The 14274-nt window shown below is 56.6% G+C and overlaps 1 protein-coding gene across 1 annotated transcript in view; it reads right to left on the reverse strand.

Annotated features, from left to right (window-relative positions):
- Window positions 1–8575: 8575 nt before the first annotated feature.
- Window positions 8576–14274, reverse strand: part of NECTIN1 (nectin cell adhesion molecule 1) — a 68615-nt gene continuing 62916 nt past the window's right edge. The window contains exon 6 of the mRNA XM_075546715.1: window positions 8576–12911. Within this exon, the coding sequence (XP_075402830.1) occupies window positions 12364–12911 (548 nt within the window). The 3' untranslated portion in view covers window positions 8576–12363. The remainder of the gene's footprint in view (window positions 12912–14274) is intronic.

Below are 14274 nucleotides of genomic sequence, written 5' to 3' on the forward strand. Positions count from 1 at the left end.
ATTTAGGGGAAAAAATAGCTCTTTCCTAAGGAGAGTTAGAGACCTATTTAGAGACTTACACTTGAAAAACTCAAAGGTTTACTTATCCATAGATCTTCCATCCATCTACCATCCATCCACCCACTCATCCATCATCCATCCATCCATCCATCCATCCATTGCCTGTCCATCCATATATCCATCCATCCATCCATCCATCCATCCATCCATCCATCCATCCATCCATCCATCCATCCACCCATCTCTCCTGTCACCAATTTAACCAGCAGAAGTGAGCCCTCTGTGTTTCATGCTCCACCAGGAGATCAGTTGGATTGGCTGTGCCAAGACGCAGTGCCAGTTTTGGGGAAGACAAGTAGACACCCTCTTCTCACTTCCTGCTGCTCAGACCAGTTTCAGAAACTACTCAGGGGGCTGGGGATTTGGGGTGTCAGTTGGAGTGCCTGTGCTATGTTGGGCATTGGGATGATACTTTCCTACACACAGCTGCTGGGCATCTGATGCCAAGTCCCGTGCTGACTCCAGCACCAGGTTCCAAAACAACCCCAACCCACTGCCTTCCAGCAGACTCCAGATTACCGAGACAATACAGGACAGAGGGGCTTGGAGGCTGCACTCCTCGCAAAAGCAGACCGCCACAGTTTTCCTCAGCGTGGCAGTGGGTTTTGAACCGGTGGCCTTCAGTTAGCAGGTGAGCACCTAATCCCAGCAGCACCAGTGGGGTCTCGCACAGGACGAAGTACATGAACACCAGGTTTGGTGAGGAGGGTGGTCTCAATCCGGGGCAACTGCCTAGGGAGGGTGTTTGTCTCGGCGTGTCTCAGGAAATGTCTAGCCCAATGGGTAAAACCTTGAGGAGGGACATTGTGTCTGAATAGAAGGGCGGCCTTATCACCAGAAGCTCCTGAGGTGGTTGGGGGAGACCCCTGTCTCGGGGCAGGCTGGGCCACCCCCCCCCCTCCAGAGGCTTCCTTTGACTCTCACTTTCTGGGGAAGAAGAGGGTGCTCAGCCCCTCAGGGAGCTCATAGCCTAGAGGGGAAGGTGGCTTGGGAGGCTCTGTTCCTGCTGCCCTGGAGACCAGGGGTATCTCTCTCAGGGCTGCGGGCCCAGGAGAGTCTGGCTTGTGAAAGGGAAAGGGGCTGGTTGAGGGCGGAGTGGGTGGGAGGGGGTCCGACTGAGGGGCCCTCAGCCTCTTGGCCTGTGAGAAATAGAACACGTTCCGCAGACACGGCCCTAAGGGAGTCGTCCCTCTGAGTCTGATGACACCGCGGACAGTCACTGAAGGAGGGCCTGCTGGCTCCCAGGCCAGGGCTTTTCATGCAGAATCCCACTTTCTATCCTGGCAGATGTGTGCTGACCAAGCCCCCAGGAATGGTCTCCACCCAGGGAACCTGCTTTACTGGGATGTGGGAGTAGCTCCACCCTACACTCCCATTTGCCTCCGGGTAGCGGGTGCTTATCACCATTTGGGTTACTATGCCTGTCTCAGATGGGATGGGGATGATGGCGTGGTGACAGATGACAAAGACAATGACAATGTACAGCATCAGCTCTTCAAATCACCAGGTGTTCACCCTCCAGCCCCAGCTGCCTATCTCAGCACTCACTTCTTCTCCAAGACGGAGCCCAGGAAAGGATTCTCCCTCCATGTGGGACGCTCTGAGTAGCGATATCCTTTGGGACTCCCTGGGTGGTACAACCCCAGAGCCTCAGATCCAAGGCACCTGGAGTCAAGGCTGCGTATTTGAGTTTTCAGTTCCCAGGTAATGCTGCCGTGCACCCAGGTTGTTAGATTCCCCAGCCAGATGAACTCTGGGATGTATTCTGACGATGCCCCCAGGCTGGCTCTCAAACCAAGCCTGGCTACCCCTGTGTCTTTCCCAGCCTGGCACCGCCAAGATGTTCAGCCGGGATAAAACCCATTGGCGGGGCCAGCTCTGTGATCCCAGCTTGTCTGAGTGTGTCGGCTGGGTGGGTGGGTGGGGGGGCACAGGGTGGGCGGGGTGGAGGGCAGGGCCTGCTCTGCCACCATGCCTGGGATCAAGGGTGGGAATGGGGTCTGCGGGGCCTAGAAATGAGTATGGAGGCAGAGCCCAAGACTGCTCCTCTGAAGGCCTGCAGCGGGGTCAGGAGGGAGAACCCTGGGAGCCGCTCTCACTGTGCTCTGGGGCTCTCAGAGGCAGCCCCTGTTCCCGCCCTCCACCCTCTGACCTGCCTGCTCTTCAAAACCCTCTCAGACACCACCTTTTCCGGTAAGTTTTCTCCAGTGAGCCCTGAAGGGGATGGCCCCACCCAAGTAAATAAGGCTCCCTGTGTCCCTAGTTCATAGCCCAGAGTCCTCGTGGTGGTGTGTGTTGGGCTACTAACCACAAGGTTGGCAGTTCAAAACCACCAGCCACTTTGTAAGCTTTCTGCTCCTGTAAAGAATGACAGTCCCTGAGGACTCCTCACCCCACCAGGGAGATGAGCAACAGAAACTGTGGGGGAAGGGAGACAGCAGTCAGTGTAAGATGTTATATGAAAATATATGAAAATAACAATAATTTATCATTTATCAAGGGGTCATGAGTGGGGGGAGGGAAAAAAGAGGCGCTGATACCAAGAGCTCAATAGAAAGTAATTGTTTACAAGGATCTACATGCGACCTCCTCCCAACAGAAAAGTGGGTGAAGGGAGACATCGGACAGGGCAAGATGTGACAAAATCATAATTTATAAATTATCAAGGGCTCATGAGAGAGGGGGGCGTGGAGAGGGAGGGGAAAAATGAGGACCTGATGCCAAGGGCTTACGTGGAGAGCAAATGTTTTGAGAATGATGAGGGCAATGAATGTACAGCTGTGCTTTACACAACTGATGTATATGTATGGATTGTGCTAAGAGTTGTATCAGCCCCTAATAAAACAATTAAAAAAAGAAAGTAAATGTTTAGAAAATAATGATGACAACATATATACAAATATCAGATGTGCTTTATACAATTGATATATGTATGGATTGTGATAAGAGTTGTATGAGTCCCTAATAAAATGTTTAAAAAACATATATACAAATATGCTTGATACAATTGATGTATGGATTGTTATTAGAGCTTTAAGAGTCCCCAATAAAATGATCTTTTAATTAAAAAAGGAAAAGCATTATCATCTCGGATACCCACAGGGATAGATCCGCCCTGTCCTACAGGGTTGCTATGAGCTAGCATCAAGCTGACAGCAGTGAGTTTGGATTTTGGACAGGTTCTTGTGGCTTTGTGGCTTTGTGGATGAACCGAACAACATGTCCAGGCTGGTGCCACCGCTCCCCCGAGTCTTCTCCTGCTCTCCCAGGACTCTGCCCTCTCAGCTGTCTGCCACCTGCTTTCATTGCTCCCATTGGCAAAACCCTCCTTCCCCTCCTGGGACTCAGTTCTCGCGGCACAACACTGGATGCGCTCGGTCTCTATAGACCTGGTAAGAACAAACGACCTTAGAACGCTAACTGGTCAACGTTGCTTTGTTGTTGTTAGATGCCATCAACTCGCTTTCGACTCAGAGGGACCCACCTGTGCAAGAGAAGGGACCCTGCCCAAGGGACCCTGTGTGGGTGCTGGCCCCACACAGTTTGTGCTGGAGCTAAAGGACACAGCCTTGCTGTGAAAGTTGCCTGGAATACGTTTAAAGAGTTTGGCTTTATTGTGGTAAAACACCTGTAACAAAAAGTTGCCATGTCAGCACTTCTGCCTGCACAATGCAGTGGTGTTAGTTTCACTGTCCATGCACCTGTTACTGTTACCTGTTCCCAAGCTCAAGCCCAGACAGATGCCAGTCTGCGGTCATGCCCATGTCCTCTTCTCGCAGAATCTAGCAGACCTCACACACGTCGGCCGCTCTGCAGCCACCCGTCCTCGATGGTTCACGTACGTTTGCCCGGAACGATGTTTTCCAGGCCCCCCCATGCTGCAGCATGGATCAGAATTCCATTTCTGTGTCTGAGTGAATAATGGATCAGAGCCGACTCCATGGCACCTGACTCCCCCCCCCCCTCCATTGCAGGTCATGGCGTCAAGTCAAAGCAGCAGAGGTGTCCTGAGGCCTAGAGGCAGTCAGGCCCACAAGTCATCCAAACGCACCGAGGGAAGAAGGCTGCCCCCAGACTGACCAAATGACTCCTGTGCCCAGTTGGAGCAGGAACTTAAAACTCCAAAACCAAACCAGGTAGACCTGCCCTGATGGGTTTCCGAGACTGTAGCTCCTTATGGGAGTAGAAAGCCTTGTCTTTCTCCCATCCACAGGGACACTGGTAATTTCGAACTGCTGACCTTGCCGTTAACAGCCGGACTTGTAACCACTATGCCACCAGGGCTCCTTGGAGCTGGAACTGAAAATTACATAACCATAATCGGCTGAAAGAGGACCAGGGTGTGGGGTCAAAGGTGGGATATGAGAAGTGGATCATGTGTCTGTGGGGCTGCATGATGGGCGAAGGGCCCCTGACCGCAAGCTTATGTGCTCTTCGGATGCTCACAGAACAAGGGCAAGACCCAGGTGGCCTGCGATAGATATCGCTCTCACTAACTCCAGGGCCGAGACTGACCCACATGCGGTGCATCCTGAGCCTTTGGGCCTGGCTCTGTCCTGGATCTCGTCTTTGCAGCCAGGGGAAAGCCCCTCTGCGGGGCTTTGTGATATCCTGCACCTGCCAGGCCCCTGGAAGTGGGGGATGAGAGAACGTCCCCTTTAGGGTAAATCACGGGCCAGCATCAGGTGTGAGGAACTGCTGTTAGAAAAGGCAGCTTGAAAAGTCCACTGGATTCTAGACTACTGTCAAGACTTTGAAATGGTGTTAGACTGCGACACTGTTAAGGGCCCCCACTTTCCAGCCGTACCCCGTTTCCCACGGCCGCTTCTCCATACCGCTGCAGAGGGCATGTGGCCGTGGTGAGCAGTGGCGCAATGGGCCTGGTACACACGCTTGCTTGAGCCCCTGCTTTCAAGTCTCTGGGTAAATAGGAGGGGCTTGCGAGGTGTCTGCAGTACTAGACTTAACCCGCTCTTGTTGGGACAGTACCTGCACCTCCCTCCCGGCCCATCATCTCCTCTGAGGCCCTCCTGAAAGTGACACACACACACACACACACACACACACACACACACACACGCACGCACGCACCCTAGCCACATCCGGTGGGAATCTGGGAATCCTAGGAGCTCTGAGGAAGCGTGGTGGTGTAGTGGTTACGCGATCCACATGGTTGGCAGTTCAAACCCACCCGCAGCTCTGAGGGAGAGAGACCGGGCTTTCTGGTGAGTCTCGGAAATGCCCAGAGGGTGGCGATGAGTCAGCATGGACTCGATGGGGCAGGAGCTCGGAGGGCTTGGAGGGCAGGGACACTTGGAGGGGCTAGCACAAGATGGATAGCTCTGAGCAGTTCCCAGCCCCAGGTGGCTAAAAGTGGGCCCTAAAGGAATGGGCACATGAGTAAATGAACCCCTCAGTTTATCAAGTTCACTCCCTTAGCCCTCCGCATGCAGGAGGCGGGCAGGAGAAGGGGGTGGGAGAGAAAGGCCTTCAGCATTCCCAGCATGGAGCTGTCAGCAGCTCCCCGAATCTGTGGCCCTCAGAGTGTATTGTGACTCACAGTTGACCCAATCCCATCTTAGCAACATAGCCCTGCAAGACCCGCTCCTGCTGAAAACCTTCCATCCCATACTCAGGCCTGCTCTATCTGCATGTCAGATGACGGACTGGCCTTGATGTCCAATTTGGAGGTGGTGTTGGGTCGGCCAAATTGAGGTGGGGCAGGGGAGCCTGTGACCCAGGGGAACCTACTTCTGGGCCAGCTCATGCTTGGTTCTGAACTCTGCTGCGGGGAGAGTTAAGGCTAGGGTGGAAAGAGCCCTGGCCCAGTCCCAGCCCAGTTTTTCCTAAGGAAGGTCTGTGTGCCTGGTCCCCTGGGCTCCTGGCATCCCGGGGGCCAGGATGTTTGCAAGGGGAGCAGGGCCATCCTGGCATCTGGGTCTGGGGTGGGGTGGGGTGGGTGGGGAGCTCCAGCAACCTAAAGCTCTTCCCAGAGTGGTTTCAGCTGGGACTAATTGGCTTGCCCTCCTCCTCCTGCCCGGGAACGTCTTGGCTAATTTGCCGGAACGCTCCAGTTAAATGCCAATTAGAACGCTCTGTCCACTGCTCTCTTCCAATATATTAATAATGTAATTAAGCATTTATTGCCTGCGCAAATTAAAAATTAACTTAAACGGACAGCCTGGAAAACTGAGGAAGTGACCGCTTGAGCGACCAATTTGCATCTCATTCGAATACCAACATCTAAACACGGCCTGACTAGTCTTGGGTGCTGGTTGCTTTGGCCTGCCAGTGACAAGCTCTGCCAGCTGCTAACAGCTGTGGCCTTCTCCCTGCCTGGCTGGGCCCGCCCCAGCCCTAGGTGTACAGGGCCCGGCCTTGGCCCACATGGGAAGGAGGGCTTTCTACTAGGCAGCCACTTTGGCAGCTCCCAGCTTCCCTACTCCCTTCCCCTTTCTCAGGGGTCTGTGATATGGGTTTCAGTGAAAGGAGATGCTACTGGGGGCGACTGGGAGGGGGCAGCCACTGAGGCCCCTGCCACTCCAACCCCCAGGATCAATTTGTCCTGCATTCCAGCCCAGGAGATGAGAAGCAGATGGTGTTAGCATGGGACAGGGTGTTCTAGCAGAGGGACATGGAGACCCTCCCTCTAACTAGCCCCACAGAGAGAGACTGGGGAGGGGTCTCAGAGGGATGAAGGGTCCTGGAAATAGAAGATGAAAGGGCCATGCTCCCACGGTTTCTCTCCAGGGATGTGTCTTCGATAACAGTTGTGAAGTGGTGCTTTCTCTCTCCAAACAGCCACAGCAGGGGCTGGCCGCAGGGTCCAGGGGGACAAGGGGAGAGGGGAAGAGACTGAGAGGGCTCTCAGGACAGTAGGGGCCCTTCCCGCAGACTGTGCCCTCTCTCCATGTTTACTCCATTGCTGGGCCTTCCTCCTTGAAGCCCTCCCTGACTGCCTGCAGACACCAATGAAACCCCTCCCCTTCCAGAACCCCTGCTGCTGTGCAAGGGGCCAGGGGTGGTCTCAGGTGGGTCCCTCCTGGTCTCCTGTGAGGCTTATGCAAGATGGTGGCTTGGGGATCCTGACACAGGGTGCGGGGCTCTTCTTCGCTGTGCTGAATGCTCTGACCATCTCGGTTGGCCAGCCGGGCTTGCGCGGTGTTGGGCTGTTAGCAGCAGACTGGCTGTTCACACGAGCCGCTTTTTGGAGAAAGACAAGACTGCCTTGTCCCCTAAAGACCTATAGTCTCAGAAACCCTATAGAACAGGGGTTCCCAAACTTGTTCACCTCCTGCCCCCTTCTCAGGAAAAAGCAAAACAACAACAATGACAAAAAACTCCGCAGCTGGCAATGAAAACCTTTTGTACTATAGGCCATAATCCAGGGTAGAGTGTCTCACTGCCATCGGGTTGAACATTACTATTGCTAGGAGCAGCAGCCCAGGGGCCTCTCTGGGTCCAGCTCCCCCATGTCTCTCTGCCCCATGGTTAGGAAGACCCCAGACTTCCTCCCCCAACTCCACCCCACCCAGGGCCTCCACTGCCCTGAGGGCAGAGGTGCCTCAGGTTAGGCATGGCTTCAGACTTCTGCTGGGGCTGGGGCAACGGGGGGCAACGGGAGCAGGGGGCCCAGGGTTTCCCTACCAGGGGCTGCTTGTAGCCCCCGTCACCCACCCAACATCAAGTGATTCATACACACCCGATAGGACGGGGGTGGGTGGGAACTGCCCCATTGGGTTTCCTGGACTGTAACTCTTTAAGGGAATAAAACACCCCATCTTTTGTTAGGCAGATAGGCAGGGATGGGATGTCCATTGACGCATGCCCAAGAGAGCCCAGCACGAGAACAAAGGGCGGTGCACCGCACATGCTCAAAGGCCTAGGTTTTCCCGCGGTGGGCGTTAACCTGGATCGGCCCACCTGGGCCAGGTGAATTCAATCCAGCCAATGGGGTCGATCTAGGGTCGTCCACCACGCCTCCCCCTGGAATCCTTGAAAAGGCAGGAGCCAGAGGGAGAGAGAGAAAAAGAACTGGGGAGAGAACTTTGGAAGGAACTTGGAGGAGGTCTTCTTTTTGGAGAACTTGGAAGAGAGATCTTTGCATGACCCCGAGCAGTCACTGCCAGGCTGCACAGTCGGGAGGAATCATGGGTGCCGCGTAAAACCTGAAACTTCTTCTAACTCTCATTAAACCCACTTGGATCAAGAGGCAGGCTTCCGCGTGAATTCTTTCTCTGCGGAGCCAAGGACCGAGGTGTAACTCTAGCGGGGAGAGAGATCTTACACTTTCTCCAGAGATAAAGTGTAGCCACCTGCTTCTGCAGCTCCCCCCCCCTCCCCGCTGTCATTCCAGTGCCCCCGGGGCGGTACTGTCCACTATGGGGAACACTGTAAGGGTCCCTGTGAGTCACAATGCACTCAGTCGTCCTGGGCTTGGTTCCCAGCCTTTCCCCACTCCAGCTGCCACGCTTGGGAGAAGGGCCACAGGGAATCCAGCGGCAGGACACGCGGGTTTGTTTTAAACACTTTATTTATAAAAAAGTACATTTTTTCCTTAGTACATTTTTAACCCATATTTTTTTTATACAAGTAAAAGGGGGTGGGTGAGGCAAACACCCCCCGGGTCAGAGCCAGGAGGTCCGCCGGGGCAGGTAGTCCCCAGGACCAAAGACAAAACCTCGACATAGAAACTGAAGTGAAGGGTCACACTCGGGTGAGGGCGGCAGCGTCTCCTGGATTTCCCATTTATACAAAGAGAACCCAGCTGCGGAGAGGCGGCAGCCACGCGGCCAGTGCAGTTCTCCCCTTGCGGTCAGGGGTCGGGAAGGGGGCTCTGTCGGGTTCTGGACATCTGTCTGGACCCTCAAAGGTCTGGGACCCTTCCCCTGCTCCCGAGAGGGAGGGCACCCGCACCCAGTTAGTTCAGGTTAGCACCCCCCACCCTGCCTGCTCCTAACACAGTTCCTGACTGCTCCGCGTTGAGGATTATTGCACAAGTGGCTTGGGCACATGGGGGTGGTTGGCAACGGGGGTGCATGACCCGGGCATAATAGGGGCCCCTGTGAGTCTCATCACGGCCGGAGCAGCAGGCATCAAGGGCTCTCCCTACTGGCTTTCAGCGGGACCGAACCCGCTCCTTTGTGTGCACGCATGTGCACACTCTGTGCTCCATCTGTGTGCGCCGCACCGGTGTGGGGTAATGTGCTTGGTCTGTCTGAGCATGCGCCCACTGTGTGCCACTGTGTGCAGAGCTGTGCCCGCGGCCACCTCCGCAGGTGTGCGTGCGTGGGCTCCAAGCTGCTGCTTCCCGGATCCTTCTGGAACAATGCGGACTCCCTTGGTCCCTTTATACTTTACAACAGTATCAAAGTCAGTAGGGAAATAGGGATGTGGGCCAAGGCAGGCAGGGAGTGGGGTGGGAGAGGAGAGGCAGGAGAGCTGGGAGGTCTTGGCACAATAGTGCCAGGTGGATCTCCTTTCCCGCAGAGGTAGAAGCTAAGCTCTCATTGTGGGCATAGAAAAGCCATGCCCCCTCAGTGCTCTGCCAGGCCAGCTGTCCAGGCCCTCTGCAGCAGGGCCCATCCTCTCACGTCCTGTGAACACAGAGCCCAGAAAACCTCCTCTCTCTAGGCCCATATGCCAAGCCTGCCCCTTGCCCACCCTTAGCCCAGGGCAGTGTCTGGCCATCCAGAAAGCAAGGGAAGCCTGAGCTGAGTGTGCTATATTAATTTGTAGTGGGCACTTTGACATGAGTTTCAAGGTGGAGAGCCCCTTGTGACATTGTCCACTACAGATTAGCAAGCAAGCACAAGCCAGCACATGCTTACCTCGATCGTTGGACAATCTGACCCTGACCCTGGTTGCAGCCGTCTTGGGTGGGTATGCTGCTGCCAGGGCTCTGGGGAGGCAGAAGGTGCCAGCCTGGCCTACTCTGTGTGTGCCCCACAATTTGTGCTTTGCTTGGAGGGAGAGTGTGGAGGTGTCTTACGAGGGGCTCCATGCTTTGGCTGGGCCCAGAGGCCTCCTAAGTCCACCAGAATAATGAGTTGAGGTGGCAGTACAGGGAAAGGAAGGGGACGCAGTTGGGGTGGGGTGGAGGGGTGTCCTTTCAGTGTCTTGCTGTCAGGGGGCAAGGGAATGCTGCCATCAGGCAGGCCTCTGGGATTGCCTCTGGGGATGAGGGGACCAAGTTCAGGGGCCAGAGGAGGTGACAATGAGGTGGTATGGGGCAGCCATGTGACATGAGAAGGGTCCTCTTCTCTGGGTGGGAACATTTATACTGCTAAAAGAAGCAGCCTAGCAGGGCTCTCTAGATCCAGCTCCCCCATGTCTCTCTGCCCCAGAATTTTCTCCCCCAACTCTACCCTACCCAGTACCTCCACTGCCAAGAGGGCAGAGCCGCCCCAGGGCTGGCATGGTTTCAGACTTCTGCTACATGGCTACTGGGCGGTGTGGCTGGGGCTGGGGTAACGGCAGCAGGGGCCCAGGGTTGCCAAGACAGAGCTGGAGCTGGCTGGGGGTTCAAGTAGCAGCACCAGGGTGGGAGGGATAGGCTGGGGGATGAGAAACTCCCTGGGGAAGTCTGCAGTAGGGCAGGGCAGGGTAGTGCCCGTGGGGCACAGATTGTTCTGTCTCCTCCCCCTCCCCCTAAACACCTGCCAACCCACAGAACCCTTGACATGCTAGGATGGGTAAACGAATCCTAGCAGGCAGGTACAAGTGGTTCTCGGAGCCCGCCTCCCCATCCCAGGACTCTTCCTGCAAGTATGTCTGTGGAGAGTGCTGGGGGACCTGGTGGACAGATGGAGGAACTGAGGCACTTTGAGCTGAGGTGCAGTGGGCTGGGTGGGAGCCTTCCTCCAGTGTACAGATGACACCCAGGGTCCCACCCAGGGAGGGGACATGGCACTCAAAGGGAAGGCCTTCTCCAAGGCCCTCCTTCCATCCCAGAATGAAGACCAGGGACATCTGAGCAGGAAAAGGGCTATGGGTGAGCAGGGGGGTCTTCCCCGACCCCTGCATTTACTGGTGAGTCCATGACATCTGCTGGGGCCTGACTGTCAGGCTGGGAACACAGCGGGCCTGCCAGAGAGTTTCTCCCAAACCCCACTGGACTGACTCCTTCCCTGTGTGAGTCCCAGCCCTCACTCTTCCTTGTAAGATGAGAATCTAGAGTTGCTAGCACTGCAGAGAAGGAGGGTACTGGAGAAACTTCTGTGCTGTTAAGAGGCAGTGTGGGCCGATCTGAGATCCTGGGCAGAGGCACCTGGTCTGAGCTGCCCTGGAAGCTTCTAAAGGCTGCCCCTGTTCTCAGCTGGGACAGGGGAAGAGGCGGTGCAGAGAGGATGAACCTTGGGAGGGTTAGCCTGGGTCAGGCATGTTGACTCAGGGGAGGGCAGAACAGCTGAGTGGAGTGTGCATGTTTATGTGTGCGCATGCACTTACGTGTGTGGTGGTGGTGGCAGATGGTAAGTGCAGGCAGATGGCCCTGCAGTCCCACTGTGTGTGGGGTGGATGGGGAAGTTGAATGGGAGGAACATAACAGATAACAGATCTAGGCCAACTGAGCTCTCTGTAGGCCAATGAGGGGAAAAAAAACCCCAAACCACCCTCATCAGCAAGCACACTACTAAAGGCCCCCACTCCCTTGGGGACCTCAACTGGGATTCACTCAGCAAACAAAACTCCCCAGGGGGCTTTGGAGAAGCCACGCCCCTGTAGCCCTGCCTGTGGGGAACAACCACTTTCTGGACTGGGGGTGTCCAACGTCCCAGGTGCATCAGTGCACTGTGGGGGTGGCCGCAGGTGTTGGGGGGAGAGCTCTCTTGTCCTGGGAAAGAGGAGCAGCATGTGGAGGTGGGGCCGTGGGGGGTCTTCCTCATGGACCCTGCCCCCCTTTGCTCTCCACCCCAGTGAGGAGAACACAAACAAATTCCAGTGTTGCGGGATGGGGAGGGCTGGCTCCCCACCCCTGGAGGGACGCCCAGGAACACAAGCCGAAGATGGGCTCCCTACATGGCGGGCAGGCAGGTGGGACAGTACAGCAGAGGGCACAGCAACACCAAGGCCAAGGGTGACACAACACGGGGCGGCAGGGGCGGGGAAATAAAACAGCCAAGTGGTGATGCCCGCCCAGCTCCCCTGCTCCCCGGGAGTCCGGACGGGCTCTGGGCAGCTCGGTGCGTCTGTAGCGCTCTGTACGAGGGGCTGTGGGGGCTGGGCAGGGGGCGTGCGGGTGGTGGCCAGGGAGAGGTGGGTGCAGACAAGAGGCTCTGCAGAGGGTTGGGGCAGGGGTGGGGGCTACACGTACCACTCTTTCTTGGAAATGAAAGACCCGTCGTTCTGAGAAACCATGTTCTCAGCCAAGTCCAGCTGCTCGGGGTCGTACTGGTAGCCCAGAGTCCGGTCCCCATAGCCGTCCTGGCGGGCCTCAGCCTCATCCACCGTGAAGTAGGGCCGTTTGGCGTCCTCCTCATATTTCGGGTGGGGGGCACCCACCTTGCGCTCGCCCCCAACGCCACCCTCCTCTTCCTCTTCCTCCTCATAACTGCTCCCCCCGAGCGGGCCAGCCTTCTTCTCGTCGTCCGAGTCATCGGGGTACTGCAGGTTCTGGGCCATCGGGGGGTGGTGCTGGGGGATGCCCGCCTTGCTGTAGCCATTGCCGTACACGTGCTTCTTGGTGCTGTAGTCGCCCTTGAAGGTGTGGCGGCGCCTGCGCAGGGCAACCACGATCCCGCCGACCACTATCAGCACCAGCAGGACGCTCCCCACCACGCCCCCAATGATGGCCGTGGGCACAGGCCCGGCTCGCCGCCCATGTTCAGGAGGAGACGGGGTGTAGGGGAATTCTGGATTGGGAAAAGAAATGGAGGAGACAGTGTCAGTGGCTGTACCTGGGACAGGGGGAGGGTAGGCTATGTGTGCACACCCTAGATCTGAGCAGCCCTGACCCCAGCCGCCCCACAGTGGCTGCTGGAGTGAGACCAGGTGGGAAGAGAAGGGCCCAAGAAGGAAGAAAGGCAGGCTTCCAGCAAGATTTTTGCTGGGAGGCGGTGCCAGTCCGGCTCAGCCCACCAGGGGTCCAGAGGAGACACTGCCAGAGTGGCCCTGACCTAACATTCCCTAGACGCTGGGCCTGCCCAGCAGGACAGCTCTCCATCTTCCTGCATCCTGGCAGGTAGGTGTTCCACCAGCAGCTTCCACGGAATGAGGAAAGCGAGGTTTAGTGAGGTTAAAGTACATGCCCAGATTCACCCCAACAGGGAGGGGGAGCCGACTGTCCTGCAAGGTGGCCCTGCAGGGAGAGGAGGGCCCTGGAATGCTGCCAGCAGGGCACAGGCCCACAGCGGGCAGAGCAGGGGCATGAAAGCAAGGGCACCCCCTTTAAGGGCAGCGCCGGTTCCCAGCACCACCACAGGGTGGCATCGAAGACCACGCCGACCTTGGAGTTGAGGTCAGCAGGTCTCCAGGGCAAGCCCAGAAGGCTGGTGCTGGCCGCTCTGGGCTCTCCTTTCTCTCAAGTCGCCGGAAATGGGTTAGTTTGGGCAGACGCTCTGGTCCCTGGGAGCCTGTTCTTGCCAGCTCATCTCTGACTCAGGATCACTCATGCACCAGGCACCCGGACTGAACTCCTCCTCCTCCTCCTCGGAGCCCCATCCCTTGTCCTGGAGGAGCGCATGCGTGCGTGGATGTGTGATAGGCAGCATGCAGAGGTGGGGTGGACATTCTAGAGAAAGCTTCTGCTTCCTTGGGCTGACGGTGCTAATGCTTCCAAAACCCTGGGGCCCAGGGAAGGGGAGGCAGTTTGCCCAAAGTCACGCGGCCCAGTGGGGACCACCCAGACGCGCGTTCCTAGCCTCTCCACACGCGGGGGTTGCCAAGAGAACAGTCCAACAGTTGCCGACTCAGCTCCTCGCTTGCCACCGCTGTGTCCTCATGCAGGTCACCGAGGAGCTGCCCGGTAAATACTTCCTAATGGATGCCTGTGTCCTGAACAACTCCCTGGAAACAAGCCTCTTCGGGCTCACCGGGTCCTCCTCACTCTGCTCCCCGTAACAGGCTGCACACCGGCTCCCCGCGAGGTGGAAGTCCCCCTCTCAAGGGCTGTTCCAGAGGCAGCTGGCAGGAGGCTAACTTCTTCGGCACTTCCAGTGGGCCTGACCTCTCTTCAGTCCTCGCTCCAAATCTGAATTCTCTCTTTTCTTCCCCTGC

Source organism: Tenrec ecaudatus, chromosome 4 (assembly GCF_050624435.1).
Source record: "Tenrec ecaudatus isolate mTenEca1 chromosome 4, mTenEca1.hap1, whole genome shotgun sequence".
NCBI classification, from domain to species: Eukaryota; Metazoa; Chordata; class Mammalia; order Afrosoricida; family Tenrecidae; genus Tenrec; species Tenrec ecaudatus.